An 18,280-nucleotide genomic window follows, 5' to 3' on the forward strand; every position below is an offset into this window, starting at 1 on the left:
CTGGTTTTCCCCCTTCTAGTATGAACAGTTCATTGCACTTTCACAGTTCAATTAGCTATTTACTACTTTGGTTCAACAAAGTATGGTTTCTTATCCGCTTTCCCCTCGACTCACCGGCTGCGATGAACTGCTTGGCTTTTCTTCTCTCTGGAGGCAAGGTTGTTACCTTGGAGACAAGCGCTTTTCCCTGGCTTGCTTATCACCGGAGGAGTGTCCTGTGTACCGGTGGCATCTGCTGCAACACGCTGGCTATCGTTTGCGGTCTTCCTATTCCTTCTGCAGAGGTTTCACAGGCCTTGGTCGGAAAGGGCAAGGTCACTTCTCTCCTTGTCACGCTCTCGGTTCGCACTGTCCATCTCCTCCTCTTTAACTGCTGTGCTGACTTAGCTCTCACATCGTGCAATCTGCCTGACTCATATTGTGCTCTTGTGCTCCACCTTCTATCCCTGTGGGGAAGGGAAAGGGCTCTCAGGTGTGTGTGATTCTGGTTAATTGCCTGGCCCTTGTGTTGGGGCATGTCAGGTAAATGGCTGAGGTGTTAGTCCGTCGTCCTTCGTGATACTCGAAAGTGTTTGCGTCGGAAAATGGGGGGCAGGAGATAGAGTGTTTGAGTATCCTGCGTGGTAGGTTGTGGAAAAGGTGTTATAAGAAGGGGGATAGCGCATCTCATCCGTCAATGTCCCACTTCCACTCCCGGAGAAAACCCCACCCAGGTGATCCTTCCTCACTGGTCCACCCCAAGGAACTGGATCCAATAGCGATGGCTGTGTCCTGGCCACCTGGATGACAGACCCCCAGGGACTAGTTAGGGAGACACCTTCAGGTTTCTCACACCACTCCACCTTGGTCCGCTATCCATGCCAAGTTGCCCACAGCTGACAAAAGGACACTCTCAGTGCCACAGCCTGGCTCGAACACAGTCTGAAATGTGTCAAAGAAAAAAAGAGAGTCTTTAAGAAAAGAGTTCAGGAGTGAGTTATGAGAGATTCAATGAATTTCATCAGAAACGACTGAAGGGCGATAGGGCAGAAATGATCTGGGATCGTAGGGTGCAAGGACATTTTGTTTAATAGAGGCACTGCAACTGTTTGTTTTAAGGCAGCCAGAACCAATCCTTCAGCAAATGACGTATCCACTGCCTGGGCAACCCAGGGGGATGCATCTGGCATGATAACGTTCATCACCTTAAGTGGAATTGGGCCTGATGGAGAAGCAGATTTTAATTTGGCTGTAGCAGCCAAAATATCTTCGAAAGAAAAGGTAGGAAACAGACCAATTGTGAGATGAGATAAAAGCTGGCTCCTCAACCAACAACAGACTGGTTATAGGAAGGGCGCTTGAAATTGCTTAACGGATATCTGACATTTTTTAATTAAAAACCCTGAGAGCAGATCACAAAAAGCTTTAGAAGGGACTCCACTGATAGATGGAGTAGAATTAGAAAACAGTGAGCGTACTAAAGAGAACTCATTATAATTATTTAACGCATTTCCTACCTGTATTGTATAGTAGGAGCGTTTAGCTTTGCAAATGGCACTATAGTAGCGCATTGAAATGTCCTGAACTCTAATTTAGCATTAAGGCAGTTCCGAGAACGCCATTTGCATTCAGCCCGCCTGCATTTAAGACACAGGTCTTTCAGATTGGTATTAAACTATGGCTCTGTTAGCCGGCAACAATTCTTTTCAGACAGAGTGGAGCTAAACCTTCAGCACTTGTAGCAAACGGACTGCACCAGCGAGGAAAGACATGTAGACTGAGTTGAACCACAATAATCCCTGGTGGAAGAAATAATGTTAGTCTTGTCCATCAGATGCCATTTGCATTTAGGCACTGGTGGAGGTGTAGACACAATATGGGCCACCCCGGATTTGATGGGATTTGATGAAAAATGGGATAGCCATATGATCCAACCAAATAATCGGTAATGCAGAAAAGACTTTTACCAAAGAATGAGAAGCAGAAATCAAGTCCAGTGTATTACCCAGGCAGTGAGTAGGCCCACAGACCGATTGCACAAGATCCAAATCATGAATGGCACTAAGGAACTGAGTAGAGGAGTCATAGGAAGAACTAGATCTTAAAATAAAGTCACCAACTGTAACCAAATTAGTACATTTAACATATTATAATAATATATAGCAAACAGATACATTCGTAAATTGATGGGCCAGAAAGCTATGTTAGAGGGTCGGTGTGATGGCGCCACCTGATCCAAACATGGCTGACAAGGTTTTATAACTTCAGGCTGTGGAGGCACAGCATGCGCATATTGTGTTATTAGAAGTTGTAGAACACCTGCAGACAAACCTTTACCGGCCCCATAATAGGGGTGCAGTGGAAACATAAGGTAAGGTCCAATCACAGAGAATGACACTTAAGGGGAAACCGATCCATGAACCAGGTAACGTGAATTGACACAATTGCTTCATCAACACAAAAGATTCACAAACGTCCTGACTTGGTGAGTGTTGGGCCAATTAGTAACAGGAATATCTAGCAGCAGGTGGTTGTGCCAAACAAGCCAGAGCTTGAGAGATGACAGGTTAAAGGGACAGGCCACAAGGGGGGCAGGAGGGGGGGGGTGGCAGCTGAGATCCTGGACCAAAAGACTAGAAGGGGTCATCTGTAGAAGATGTATTTGGAGTAAAGCCAACTAGTGGCTCTAGCCCAGACGCTGGTGGGATTTGCGTGGCTAAAGTCTTGCAAACCTTTCAGAAGCCAAGTTGATAATAGAGGGAAAATAACTATCACCAGCAGCCTAAAAGAAATCTTTAGTCCAAGAGAGGTCCAATAGAAAGCATGCCCCAGTAGCAGTTGTGAGGCGGTCAGCTCTTCCTCTAATTCATGGCAAAGACAAAGATCAAAGCCAAGACCAGACCAAAACAAAGACGAAGACCTATCATCTGCCACCCACCATAGCAAAGAAAAGCCAAGACAAAGGGCCAAGGCAAGGACAGCATTCTTGTAGAAGTGTGATGGGACACTTAAAACCCCCTCTGACTGTATAACTGGAGAATCAATGTCCTGGGAAGATGCCTGGAAGATTTAAAACTGGGGTAGGGATTGGACTCCTGGCATTAGGTCCTTTAGTCTAAGTCCTGACAGTGAATGCTCATTATTTTTGGTTTCTACTACTGTTTTCCTTAGATTGGTTCAATTTTGTGATGAACCGTACTCCTATGGTCATTCCTCCAAAACGTCCCCTGAAGCGCTTGAAAACCCAGCATGGGCCTATAAACCTATTGGTCACACAGGGACCTCATCCAAAAATGTACCGACACCATTTGCTAGTTGTTGCCATTTTATGGCCTGGTATTGCCATCATTTTGCAGCCATTGCCAAGTGAGGTCTGTCTGAGCAAGTGGACAGGGAGCAGGATCTCTGTTCTCCAAATGGTGGGAGTAGCTGAGTAAATAGTGGCAGTAAGTGGAACAGATGTCGGTACCTGAACATATTATCATTATATGTAAGGCCTAGCCCCATCTGCAAAGGAGCTGCAATCGTATGCCAACTACAGCAATTACATACTATGCCTAAGGTAAGGTAAAGTGGCCTCACAGAGGGGCCTGCTTAGTAATGAAAGAGGGCAGGGAGATGGAGCATGAGGTAGATGCAGAAATCAGTGGTGTTGATGACCGCAGGTCTGAAACACCCATTTCCTGTGTGGCAGTAGGGACTCCTTGTGTTCCGTGAATAACAAGGACATGCTGAAGTGGGTTTTCTTAAGGGAGGCACCAAGGCTGGGAGAGCTGCAATGTGTGCCATGTGGGTTTTCATAGCAGCCGTAAAGGGTTGGAATCTGTGTCCATTGTGGTCCTTTACTGCAGAGGATGTTACTGGGCATGGACCCATCTGGTCAGGCCAAGGGATTGAGGTATTGTTTGATGAAGTCACATTGCAAATAACGAGCTCTCTTTTGGTAGGGTTGTGCTTTAGTCTGTGTATTGTCATCCATAAAACCACCTGTGCAGGTCTGACTTCAGATCTGGTGACTCTGTTGAGAGTTTGTTCTGGAGTTTGTAGATTATTTGTGTGTTATTTTTATAGTAAGGCCAGCCTGATGTGGTTAACAAATGTAAGTTATAGTCCCGCATAAGAGCGTGGTGTCATCGTATGCCAAGTGATGCCTCAGGTACCCCCATGACCCCTATAATGCCATCATTTGCCTGGCAGTATAATCACCATATGTAAGGTGGTACAGTGTCACATCAGTGTCACATGTCCAGGTGCTGCCAACATATGCCAGGTGCATCCCCCAAATGCCCCAATAATGATATCAAATGCCTGGTAAAACAGTCTCCACATATAAGGTATAGCTTCACATGAGCAGGTGCTATCATCATGTTGTGAGTGCAGACTTAATTGCCCTCATATGACTGATAAAGGCACCTTATGCTAAGGAATCACCACACATACCCAGGTGCTGTCAACCGAGGCCAAGTGCAGACTTAAATTCCCTAAATGCATAGAAAAGCCACAATACGTACGGTAGAGCCTTTAAAGCACAGATGCAGCGAATAAATAATGTAATTCACATACGGTCAGGCACAGAAAAACACATGTTTCCTTGTGTGAGTTACTGTATTACGATCACCCAACCGCAAGAGAACCAACATGTAGCTCACACTGAATATAAACGAATACTGTTGCATTTGTACAGCAAGCCCCCATTTCACAGTGACTTATGCTTAAAATAAAGAAGCTCATTTCAGAAATGTGTGTTTTATTTTTAGAGCAAGTCATTATATTAGTGCTGATGCCACACACATCTGTCACTTCAGTGACCCGAGTGGCATCATAGCGCCAATTACCTGGTGAAGGAGCTGCCCACATCCTCTTGACATGAACCATCAAAGCCTAGGCGGCTTGTGGAGAAGGTGGGTAAACAGTAAAGCACTTCACAGGGGTATAGTCAAACTCCAGTACCATAAAGTCCCATCTAGCTCTTTTCACACAAATGCCATTAGCTTTCCTTAACAGTTTGTGCTACAGCACCACCTCTATGCACCAAAACTAAGTAGCCATATTCAACAAAGAGCACATTTCTAGCCTAAAATTAGGGACTGCAAGCCTTATTATATATCAACCTGTCTTGAGGAATATTGAAGACCAGTTTTATCCTGGAATAGGCAAAATTGTAAGATCAGTTGTTATTCAGCAAAAATGGATTCTGAGATTCCCACTGGCACTAAATTGGACATGCTTGTTTTGGAGTGATCTTTCTACTTAAGCAACCTATCATGTTACCTCAGTCTTTCCGATCATAAACATTTTAAAATCAACTACTAGCATGCAGTCCAATTTTATTGTGTTTTGTGCTGCCTACCTGCTCTTGAGCAGAAGTAACTTTCTGTCTTTCATCTTGAACCAATCTCTTCAGTTGTGATAACACCAGCTCAAGTTGCCGTGCTTTTTCTTTACCAGTTGCCAGATCTGTGATGCGCCTTGAACTGTTGTTGGTTTCCACCTCTCTCAATTGTCGCTCCTATAATCATACATTTCAGGTTTGAATAGCCAATTTACTACAAATCATGCACCAAGAACATAAAGAGAAATTAGTTATGTAAAACACACATTGAAGACCTTATGGACTCTACGGATAATCTCCTTGTTAGGCAGAAACCTGTGCAGTTCCCTTAGGGATCACTGCAAAAAGTTTAAGACCACAGGTGTTAGCAGTAAACCCAATTGGTAGCAGTCTGTACCACCCAGATTTACCTGGTAGCTGTGGCTGAGCAGTCAGACTTCTCTCAAGAAGAGTTAGGCAGTATATAGAGTATACACAATAGGGCTAAAAATACAGTAGCACAAGCAAACACTGACCAGAGCTTTGGTATAAAAGTATATAATTATTTATTTAAAAACACTTGTAAAAATACACTGGCACTAATATGTCAAGCAAGTTCAAACACAGTCACTAGAAATATATACATCAACCTAATTAATTATTTAACAAGTCTAGGTTAATACACCACTTATTTAGCAAAACAGAGGTGAGCGCGTAACCATAGATGGCACTCCAATAATTATTTAAAAAGGGAGAGAAAAGGCAGAAATAGGAAAAACACACAATACCAACACTTTTAAAGAACCACAGCAAGTCAAGAAGGCAGGGTCTACTTTAGAGCAAAAACTTCATAGGCTAGGCCCACTCTTGGAGAGAGCAAGGCGGAATGTGCAGAGGATCACACAGTGGAAATGCACTAAAAGTCTTTGCAGGAAAGTCAAAAAGAGGTTGGATCAAGATAGAAAGGTAGTGTTAACAGGTCCGAGGTCACCCCAGGATAGAGAGTCAAGGATTTACGGGACACCTTGGACAGTGTGTTGCTAGGGAGACCAGGCGGGACATAGTACCTGAAATGGTGAGAAAGCTCCAGCGGGGGCAGTTGTTCCTGGCAGCGGGTGCAAGTCGGTGTTTCGTCCAGGGGAAGAGAAGATCTCGACGTGGAGGAAAGCTGGAGATCGTTGCACTGCCAGGGAAGAAACCAGCCGCGGAGTTTCCCGGTTAAAAGGTACTACCCTTTTATTCGCGGTAGTGGTGAAGCGTGGCTATCCGGCCGCCGGGGTGCTTCGATTCGACCATGAGACGATCCAGGAAGGCGAAAAAGGCGAACTGGTTGGTCCCACCAGCTCAAAGGGAAGAAGACTCTCCTGGAAGAAGATCTTCTCTGTCGTCGGGAAAGTGGTGAGTTTCGTACAGCAGGGCTCCACCGGTAGTGTCGTTGTTGTAGATGGCTCAGCTTCTCCCCTCTTTGGATTCTTTAGGTCCTGTGGCGACTTCTGAAGGTCCAGTCCCCAAAGCCCTGCTTTTATGCAGAAAACCCCCATTCATCAGCCTAGCTGTCAATCAAACATGCTAAGTGGTGAGCCGGGCGGCTCACCACTGGGCCAATCACACAAGAGTGTGACTTGAGTTGCCAAGGCAACTCAGTCCAGGGTACCTATTCCCCCTCCCACACATCCTGTAGACCCAGACAGAGTGGCACCACTTTTGGAGGCTTCTGTGCAGAAGCCCGCCAAAAGTGGAACAAAGGGCTCGACTTGGGTTGGAGTTACAGAGGCGAACACAAACGCCATTTTAAAACCCAGTCTTGTCAAAAAGACCCAACCGGGGAATAAATATTGAATAAATAACCCGGTGGTATCTTTAACATTGCACCAAAAAAGTGGTGCGTTTAAAATGAATGGGAAAATCCCATAGGAAATATTCTGGGGGAATATTTCCTGTGGTAACCACTGCCACCAGCCAGAAACTCGACAAGGGGGAACTGGACAGTGCGCCCTTGGAAAACAGCCACAGGGGCAATCGAATTACCCCTACCAGTACTTCCACAATATGATGGTTTGTACTAGTTCTGTTCACAATTTAAGACTAGTAAAGTCGATGGTGACTTTACATTCCCTGGGAGACAGTAGTCAGTCCCAGGGTATGGAGTCTATGTCTGGGGGTCACTATGACACCCCTGTGTTACTGCACTGGGGGTGCTGTATAACACACTTACCAAAAACACATGAAGCCCTATGGAGTAAACGACCCCATAGCCCATAAAACACATTACAAAGTCAAAGGACATTCTCAAATCATGCCTAAGAGTGGGAGAAAAAGAGTCTCACTCTTAGCAGGAGAAAAAATTAAACCCCAAAAGTCCAGCAAAGCTGCTGGGGGACTCACTAGGATTGGGAAATTAGCCTTTACAGAGAATTCCCCCTAACACTCGCCCCCCCCCCCCCAGACTAAAGGACAGGAGGATTTAATCCACTCCTGGATGAATCTCATACCTCTAGTCGGTTATAAACACCCTAGAGAGACCATCAGCATTTGGTGGAGACACCCTGACCTATGTTCTATGGTCAAATCAAAGGTTTTCCTTTGTAAGGCATATGACCTACAAACCCTTTGAGGAACATCAGTCTTTTTAAAACTATAGGGGATCTGGTTGACCAGTTCCTCAGAAGTTGGTACAACTTTTGAACCTGTGTTAGGCTTTCTCAAGGGGCCCTTATAAAGGATTCCCTTAGATCTAGAGGGGCCTCCAGAGTTCCTCACCACTTCTCTGTTGGGAGAAGGTTGGGTCTTAGGCCTCTTGGTTGGAGGGGATGGAGATAAGCAAGGTACATGCTTCTCCTTCCTCTTAGATCTACCCTTACCTACTTTAGGAGTTTCACTCCCAAGACTAGGATTTTAGTAGGAGTCTTCAGTAGAAGGTCCAACAGTCTGAAGGTTTTTGGCCTTAGACTTTTCTTTTCTGGTTTTCCACCAGCGCTGAGAATTACAAGTTCTCTTAGGCCTAGTTAGGGGTCCAGTTGGTCTATACACCTCTGCCTCAGAAGCAGGGGGAGTCACAGACTCTAAAACTGGGGGAATAATGATGGAGCTTGGTTCGGGCTCCCATTTCCCTAATATTTTAGCCTGAAATTTGCCTGGGTCAGAGGTCAACTTACCAACACCAGGGCTTGTAGTGGGGTTCTCAGTAGAGGTTCCCACAGGCTTAGAGTGGTCCCTTAAGGTGGCCTCTCTAGCCAATTTGGTTTGGTTCTGGATCTCCATACTGGGAGGCCTGGGGGTACTGGATATTACTCCTAGAGTTCTTAGATCATTCCCCAACAGGACTCTCCCAGGCACCTCAGTCTGAACACTGACAGGAATCCTCACTGTCATGTTATTACACTGAATGAGGGCTGGTAGAATTGGAACCATTTGGACAGGGCCTCCAGACATCTTAGTGGGACCTTTGGGTGCCTTAGAAACATCCTCAGGACTGAAAAAGCTTTCATCCACTACTGTTCTGCTGGCCCCAGAGTCTCGCCTGGCAGGAGTATCCTGGCCATTGACAAGAACACTGTCCATATAATAAACTTTAGAGTTTTCTGGTATGGAGTTGTACACACTCCTATTCTGATTACTAACCAGACCCATTGACTCTACTGTTACACTTGCTTGTAGACCCAAAGGTTCTTCAGCAAAGACTTCAAAGTGGGCACTAGCCATTTGGACTTCCTCCTCAGGAGTGAAGGCTAAGGAGACTGTGCTGATCCCTGTAGGTTTACCCTTACATTTTGGATCTCCTTTGATGTGGTCAGTTGCCTTACAGACATAACATACTCCAAATGCTCTCTGAAAGGGTGGCCTGCTCTGACCTCCTTCTGGTTGTTGACCAGAAGGTACACTAGCCTGTGGTGGTTTACCTTGGGGCTTACCCTGGTTATTTTGTTGTTTGGGGCCCTCTTTGGGTTAGGAGGTATTAGAAGTCTCTTGGTTCCCTTTTGGAGGCTGCTTTCCCTCATCCTTTTTCTGAGTGACCCCTGAATCCTTGTGAGTAGCCCTGTTGGCAACCCACAAGTCAGCAGCCTTAGCTAGCTTCCTGGAATTTAATTCCTTTGAATCAGCCAAGTGCTGTCTGAGCTCAGGAGAGCAGGCATCATAAATTGACTCCATCATTACAAGATTTCTCATTCCCTCATAAGTGTTCACCTTGTAACCCTTAATCCATCCCTCTAAGTTTTTCAAACACTCATTCACCCAGGTAGCCCAAGCGGTACCATCATTCTTTTTGAGGGTCCTAAACCTCTTAAGGTACTGGGAAGGGGTCTTCCCAAATCTAGCTATTAAAGCTAGCTTCACACATTCATAGTCCCTTCTATCCACCTCCCCCAACTCCATTACCACATCAGATGCAACAGGGGGAGCCTAGAGAACAACCAGGGAAGTAACTCACTCCCTGAGATGTCCTGAGCCCATGATTATACTCAAACATAGCCAACCCATTCAACACATCCAACTTAGGCTCATACATACCCACAATCTCTTTAGGCATCCGGGGTCTTTTGGGACTAGTACTCCTAGAGGATCCGGAGAGAAAAGCATTTTCAACAGACAATTTCTTCATCTCTAGCTCATGCTTGAGCTCCATTTCTCTGAGCCTTAGTTCTTGGTGCCGTTGCTCTGTTTGAGCATTAAGTCTTTTAAACTCCAATTCAAGTTTAATTTTCTCTAGTTCAACACATTGAGGACTAAGTGTGGGACCTGATAAAGGTCCAGTAGGTACAGCTGGTAGAGCAGGCAGAGGCCCAGGGGGGATAGTTACAACAGCCCCACCCTCCTCTTCTGACTGTGCCTCAAGATTTTCAATACTTTGATCAATATCAATATCATCACTGTTATCTACATTTTCTGGGAGAGGGGATTCCTCTGAACCACCACCCAGACTTTGGTTTGCTAACAATCTTTCTATTAGCTCCATTTTCTTGCCTTTAGTCAGGAGATTCTTATGCTTACAGAGAACTCTTAAACAATCAGCAGTTTTTGTAGCAAGGGACTCTTGACTATAACTTTACATAGTTGACAGGTTAGAAAATAAACTTTTGTGCTAAGCTTTGTGGTTAGTTGCACTAAGGTATCAAACAGCACACTAAAATGTATACTCAATACAAATCCCACCGCTGTACACCAGTGTTAGGCAGAAACCTGTGCAGTTCCCTTAGGGACCACTGCAAAAAGTTTAAGACCACAGGTGTTAGCAGTAAACCAAATTGGTAGCAGTCTGTACCACACAGATTTACCTGGTAGCTGTGGCTGAGCAGTCAGACTTCTCTCAAGAAGAGTTAGGCAGTATATACAGTATACACAATAGGGCTAAAAATACAGTAGCACAAGCAAACACTGACCAGAACTTTGGTATAAAAGTATATAATTATTTATTTAAAAACACACTTGTAAAAATACAATGGCACTAATATGTCAAGCAAGTTCAAACACAGACACTAGAAATGTATACACCTCCCTAATTAATTATTTGACAAGTCTAGGTTAATACACCACTTATTTAGCAAAACAGAGGTGAGCGCGTAACCATAGATGGCACTCCAATAATTATTTGAAAAGGGAGAGAAAAGGCAGAAATAGGAAAAACACACAATACCAACACTTTTAAAGAACCACGGCAAGTCAAGAAGGCAGGGTCTACTGTAGAGCAAAATTTTCATAGGCCAGGCCCACTCTTAGAGAGAGCAAGGCGGAATGTGCCCAAGATCACACAGTGGAAATGCACTAAAAGTCTTTGCAGGAAAGTCAAAAAGAGGTTGGATCAAGATAGAAAGGTAGTGTTAACAGGTCTGAGGTCACCCCAGGATAGAGAGTCAAGGATTTACGGGACACCTTGGACAGTCTGTTGGAAGGGAGGCCAGGCGGGACACAGTACCTGAAATGGTGAGAAAGCTCCAGCGGGGGCAGTTGTTCCTGGCAGCGGGTGCAAGTCGGTGCTTCGTCCAGGGGAAGAGAAGATCTCGACGTGGAGGAAAGCTGGAGATCGTTGCACGGCCAGGGAAGAAACCAGCCGCGGAGTTTCCCGGTTAAAAGGTACTACCCTTTTATTTGCGGTAGTGGTGAAGCGTGGCTATCCGGCCGCCGGGGTGCTTGGCATGGCCGATTCGACCACAAGACGATCCAGGAAGGCGAAAAAGGCGAACTGGTTGCTCCCACCAGCTGAAAGGGAAGAAGACTCTCCTGGAAGAAGATTTTCTCTGTCGTCGGGAAAGTGGTGAGTTTCGTACAGCAGGGCTCCACCGGTGGTGTCGTCGTTGTAGATGGCTCAGCTTCTCCCCTCTTTGGATTCTTTAGGTCCTGTGGTTACTTTCAGCCTATAGCAAGTGCGGGCTTCACAAAATCACAGTTCACACAGCTGTCCCATCAGCCGAGCGCAAGCACCCGTTTCCCAATTCCCTCAATCAGGTACACAATTTCACAACTGTCAAAAACTTCTGCAATGTGTCAAGGACTTTTGATTGTATAAGGGGTTTGGCTTGACCCTTGTATGACCACCTTGATACCTCAAACCGGCCTTCCCTATGGCCTCTTGGTACTTTTAGTTTCTATTCTTTTTTAGTTCAACACATTCCCTTTGTTCAGGAGAGGGGTACCAGCAAGAGACTTTCGAATGAGCGCCCTCGTGGCGCCGGACCACACTCTCTCTGGTACCAAGTTCATTCAAAAAAAGACCTCTGTCTATTAATCTTAATGTTGCCACTGCAAACTTGAGCCTAACACAGTCCGGTCCACTATCAGGTTCTTCCGACTCACCAGCTGTGCTGAACTCGTTGGCGTTTCTTTTGCCACTGGAGTCCAGGACGGTACCACGATAGCAACCATGGCTCCGCGCCCTGGCTATCAGTGCGGGAGGGTTCCATGTACTGTTGACATCCATCACATCATTCGCCAGCTGCAATTCCTGGTCTTATGTTTCTTTTGTCAGAGGCTTTGCAGGTCTGGGTTGAAAAGGGCAATTCCCTCCGTGACGTCCTTTCAGGTCTCGCTGCCTTTCTCCTCTGTTTAAATTGCCGTCCTGGAATAGCTGCTTCCTCGTGTGTTCAGCCTTGCTCAGAGTGTGCTCTTGTGCCCTATGGGGAAGGGAAAGGGTAGTCAGGTGTGTGTAGTTGTCAGCAATTACCTGTCTCTGCCTGACCCTTGTATTGGAACAGGTCAGGTAAACAGCTCTGGTATTAGTCTGTTGTTGCTCACGGTGTGAGAAAGTGTTTGTGTTGGAAAAGGGGGTTACAATTTCTAAATATCCTACTCGGCAGGATGGAAAAAGGTCTCATAAGGAAGGGGATACTGTGTCTCGCCCTTTGGTGTCCCACTTTCACTCCCCGAAGACCCCTAATCCAGGTGCTCCTCCCGCACTGGTCCACCGCCAGGAACTGCATCCAATAGCAATGGCCGTGCCCTGGCCACCTGGATGACAGATTCCCAGGGACTAGTGATTGAGACACCTTCAGGTTTCTCACAGCAGCCAACCAATCCTTTAGCCCTATTGTGTCCCTTTGGTCACCAGAAGATCAAAGACCTTGCACCCTTTCCTTATTCCTACATCTCCCTCCTCTTCAACAGGTTTCTTACCATAGCTTTCTTATCATTGGGATCTTTCCTATCAGTCTACTAACTGTCTATTCTATCCCTGGAAAATCCTCTGCTGTCCCAAACAAACACCACAACTATTGGCTGTCTCTTTTCTTCGACAGTACTGAAAAACCCTTGAATGGGTCACATTCAACTACCCTGATACCAATTCCCTACACCACCTCCAATATGGTTTTCAAAGCAGATACTCCACTGAGACACTGCTAATGCATGTCTCCAACTTCCTAACCTCTGCCTACCACACCCCACTCTACTGCATTCTCATCCTCCTAGATCTATCTCCAGCCTTTGAAAGGGTCAACCACCCCTCCCCCTCCCCATCTTCCTTACACTCTAACTTGGGCAGCCAATACTTAGTACTTAACTTCACTGCCTCCTACTTGTTGAACAGATCGTGCTACATTTCATGTAAATCTGACATCTTTTTTATTTATTTTATTTATTGTGATTTGGTTTGTATAAATCTTTCACATAATACAAAAAGAGAAACTAGAACATAGTAACAATACAAATTAATTTACAACATACATCATGGTAAAGATAAAAGAAAGAAAAGAGAAAAACAGCACTTTTGAGTTTTTCTAAATAAAACATAACTCCATTAAAAAGTGCATTAATAATAATATTCTCAGATTCCAATATGGCCGCCGGCATCGACTAGAAGTGCCGACGGCAGCTCCTGCACCCTGAGGCCTGCGTTCGAGACCCACCACCCCCGGGGGCGTGAGGCAGCTGAGGAAGTCGGGGGCTGCGTGAGGGGGCCTAGCGGCGAACGTTCCTGGGTGCTGCGACCCCCAGTCTGAGCGGTGCCGGCTGTTTTGTCGGCCGGCGTAGGACAGTGCGCCTGGCCACGGAGACAAGCACCCTCTGCCCTCCCGACTGTAATTAGGATGTTGAGGATACAGGGGCGGCCGTTGCAGTGCAGGGTGGCGCAGCGGTGCTGTGGAGGACATGGCTCGGCCCCTCGGGCTGGTCATTGGGCCTCAGACTGACCCGAACTTGGTGAGGCCCTTGAGGGGAGCGAGTGCCTTGCAGTGGAGTCGGCCCCCTGGATGATGAGGTGTTAAGAAGAGGGGGGACCCGGGTGAGGGTGGGGCGGTGTGCCTTCCCCCCGGTGGCCTGCTGAGAAGGTTCTTGGAGTGTGCTGAGAGGCACCCGGGGGTTGTTGGGCTTTTCCCCGCCTTGACTCATCAGGCCCTAAGGACATTGAGGGCACAAAGGACCTGATGCCCTCCAGGGCCAAGGGCAAAGCTTTGCGGTCCGGCCAGTGCATGGGAGACCCCCCGGTTACCCTCCACTCCATGTGGTTGGTGATGGACAACAGGGATAATGGTGGGGATGGCAATGGGCAGCACAATAAGCGGTCTGCTCGAGATGGAGTGGGGGCCCAGGAGCTCCTGACACGACAGGACCTTAGAGGCGAGATGCAGGTCCTAGGAGAAACTTTAGCTAAAACGTTTCAGGATCAGTTTCAGTTGATGCGATCAGACTTGACTGTTGCGCTGGGAGAGCTGAAGCAGGAAATGGCCCAGCTAGGGGAGAGAACATACCTACTGGAAAGGGGTCTGCAGGAGGTGGAAAAGGACACAGCCAATGGGGAAGCGATTGATCGTTTGGATTTGGCAACGCGCAACCTAGAAGCCCAAGTGGAGGACCTCGAAAATAGATCGAGGAGGGTCAATATCAGGGTGAAGCTTCTTCCGGAATCGGTAGGAGACAGGGACTTGAAGGGAGAAATCCAGAGAATTTTCATGGTACTGTTGGGCGAAGGGGACCCCGAATTGAGGTGGACAGGGTGCATAGAGTGGGCCGACTCACCCGGGGGCCTAACGCTAGGCCTCAAGATGTTCTGGCCGCGTTTGCAAGATATGCTCAAAAGGAGGCGGTCCTGCATGCTGCGAGACTTCAGGAACCGGTGAGCTACAAGGGTCAGGAGATCGCCCTGTTTCAAGACCTGGCAAACAGTACCCTAGTGAAGAGGAGGAATATGGGCCCTGCCCTTAGAGAGCTCAATGGAAAGGGCATTAAGTACAGGTGGACCTTTCCGTTTAGGCTTGTGTTCGAGTGGGAGGGAAACCAAAGAAGGGCTACTACATCCGGCCCTCCTCTTTTGCACAAGGGATCCTGGTGAGCATTGAGGATTGGACCCAAACCCCTGTGCACCCGATTCTGCCCCCGGAGCCCCTCTCCTTGGATCCAAATCCTACCCTCCTCTTTTGCACATGGGATCCTGGTGAGCATTGAGGATTGGTCCCGAAACCTCTGTACACCCGATTCTGCCCCAGAGCCCCTCTCCTTGGATCGGTGTTTGGACGCAGCTGCAGCCATCCACGTGTCCAGCAACCATTGACCAGTTTTGTGATCCCCTATGTACACTGCGCTCCACTCAGCCCTTGGAGCCCCTCTTCACCACACAGGATCTGGTCTCTCCTTTTCCTCACACGGGGTCCCGGAGGACCTGCATCTTTGCTGAGCCCCAATGCACTACGCAGGTTCTGACCTGGCCTGGTCAGCTCAGTGTGTCCACTCTGTGGCTTCGTAGTTCTCCGTTCCTCTACCAACCCCCTCTCCACTCTACGGGATCCTGGAGAGCCTTTTATCACTTACAGACCCTGAGTTGGACCCTCCTGGAGCCCCTTTATCTCCCACTCTCACACATCGGCACGTATCAGCTTCTCTTTTCTTGCCTCAGGCGCCTCTTCTCCTCCAGCCACGACCGGAGTGCCTACTCCCTCTGACCCTATTGTTTCCTGCCAATCTTCCCTCAACTTTGAGCCGTGACCTCCTTACTACAATTCAGAACTACCACCTCATTTTCTGGCCTCAAGCATCTGGACTCCTCCGCCGATCATCCCTCAACTTTGAGCTTGTGACCTCCTTACTTCAATTCAGATCTACCACCTCATTTTACGGCCTAAAGCATCTGGACTCCTCCTACCACAGACTCGAGTACCTACACCCCCAGACTCTTGACTCCCTCCAGCTGTCTCTCACCACTGTCTCTAGTCCACCTCGGATGCTATCCCCAAGTTGGACTCCCCAACTTGAATCCCCTACACCTGCTCCCGCTGACCTTATGCGATCCGCCATATCTCCCTTCCACCTTGTCTTCTCCCCCCTCCCCTCTCCATTCCCCCTCCTCCTCTCCCTTCTACTCTCCTCTTTCCTCCTTATGCCTTGTCCACTTCACTATCCTCTCCCTCACTCCCCTAGCCACTCCCCTTCCCCTTCACACAGTCCTTACCTTCTCTACCCCCCCACTGCGAACCACGCTGCCCTCATGAACATTGCTCTCTGGAACGCCAGATCCATCATTAACAAAACTGCGGCTACCTTTGATCTATTCTTCCGTTTCAACCTTCATTCCCTCTGCCTCACTGAAACCTGGATTCCTCCTCATAACACCTCTGTCCCCGCTTCCTTTACGACTTCCTCTTCCTCTTTCCTCCCTACTCCCCATCCCTCTGGCCGTGGTGGTGGCGTTGGTCTCCTGTACCACTCCAAATATATCTCCTCCTCTTCCTCTCCAACTCTCCCCTCTTTCCCTTCCTTTGAATTCCTGTACAAGTCTTTCTCCTCTCCTCACCCTATCTCCTTCCTGATCATTTATCGCCCCCCTGGCCCTCTCTCTTCCTTCTATGAAGACCTTGATCACCTCCTCTCACTTATCTCTCCCTCCCCCTCTCCTCTTACTGTACTTGGTGACTTTAACATCCATCTTCCTCCTCCCCCTCAATCTCCCCCCCTCCTTTCCATCCTCGACTCCTACCTTCTCTCCCCCCTTCCTTCTTCCCCCACTCACTCCTCTGGCTCCACTCTTGACCTCATCTTCAATTCCTCATATCCCTCCTCCCTGTCTCTTCTCTTCCTGTTTATCTCTCAGACCATGCCTTACTCACATTCTCCCTATCCCCTCTCTCACACTCCACTACTGCTAATCCCTCCCCTCCAATTTACTCGCGTCGTGACCTTCGGGACTTTGATGCTACCCTCTTTTCTGACACCTGTTCAGCTTCTCTTCCATCTCCCCATGATTTTGCTCTACTCTCTGAAGATGATGCTCTGTCTTCCCTATCCTCTTCCATCTCCACTGCCCTAGATCAACTCTACCCTCTTTCTCTCTTTTGTGCTACTCAGAAGCCTTCTCAACCCTGGCTTACCTCTCATCTCTCTTCTATGTGGCGCCTTCTCCGGCGGTTAGAGAGACTCTGGCTCAAATCTCCCTCGCTATCTAATCAAACCTCTTACTTTTCTTACCATGCACTTTACAACTCCTGTCTTGCAGCAGCCAAATCCTCCTACTACTCTAACCTTCTCCAGTCTCAAGCCGCCCACCCTCGTCGGATTTTCCAAACTCTCTCCCGTCTTCTCTCTCCTCCTACGCCTGATCCCTCAACCAATTCCACACTCTCTCCTTCTGACTTTGCCAACTTCTTCTCCTCCAAAATCCTCACTCTCTGTCAAAAAATTAACTCCCTTCTGACTCCCCCTCTCCTCCTCCCTCATCTGCTATGTCCATCTTCTCTCCTGTTTCCCCTTCTGAAGTCTCCTCCCTTCTTTCCAAAGCCCAGCCCAAGTCCGCCCCCTCTGACCCTCTCCCCTCTGTTCTTATCCCTAAGATCTACCCTCTTCTTATCCCTTACCTTACCACCTTCTTCAACTCTTGCCTCTCCTCATCAATCTTTCCCTCTGCGTTCAAACATGCAACGATTATTCCTATTCTAAAGAAGCCCTCTGCTGAGCCACTGCTCACTGCTAACTACAGACCTGTTTCTCTTCCACCTTTCCTCTCTAAGCTTCTTGAGCGCCTTGCCTACTCTCAACTCTCATCCTTTGTTACTTCTTCCTCTCTCCTTCCTCCCTTCCAATCTGGCTTCCATCCCAAACATTCCACTGAAACTGCTCTCACCTCTATTCTTAACTCACTCTTCTCTGCTCGACATGCTAAGCAATCCTCTTTCCTTATTCTACTTGATCTCTCCGCAGCCTTTGACACTGTTGATCACCCACTCCTGCTTCATACTCTTTCCTACTTCGGGTTTAACGCCCTGTTCTAAAATGGCTATCCTCCTACCTCTCCTCCCGTTCCTTTTCTGTATCGTGGGGAGGCCAGTCCTCTCCTTCCTTCCCTCTTAACTACGGTGTTCCTCAAGGCTCTGTACTTGGCCCTTTCCCTTTCTCTCTTTACACCTCTCTCATTGCTCCTGTCATCTCTTTGTTTGGCATTTCTCACCACTTTTATGCTGACGATACTCAACTCTTTCTTTCTTTCTCCTCCTTCTCGCCTGACCTCCACCTTAAACTCTCCTCCTGTCTCACTGCTATCAAGAACTGGATGTCCTCCCGCTTTCTCTCTCTGAACAC

At 47.6% G+C, this 18,280-nt stretch overlaps 1 protein-coding gene across 2 annotated transcripts in view; it reads right to left on the reverse strand.

Moving 5' to 3' along the window:
• The window catches only part of LOC138497657 (early endosome antigen 1-like), a 734,693-nt gene that overhangs the window by 176,948 nt on the left and 539,465 nt on the right, over positions 1-18,280 (reverse strand). For both annotated transcript variants that reach the window (XM_069621253.1, XM_069621252.1), the window contains exon 9: positions 5,330-5,488. In XM_069621253.1, the coding sequence (XP_069477354.1) occupies positions 5,330-5,488 (159 nt within the window). The remainder of the gene's footprint in view (positions 1-5,329; positions 5,489-18,280) is intronic.

This window comes from Ambystoma mexicanum, chromosome 5q (assembly GCF_040938575.1).
Source record: "Ambystoma mexicanum isolate Mex_15411 chromosome 5q, UKY_AmexF1_1, whole genome shotgun sequence".
NCBI lineage: Eukaryota > Metazoa > Chordata > Amphibia > Caudata > Ambystomatidae > Ambystoma > Ambystoma mexicanum.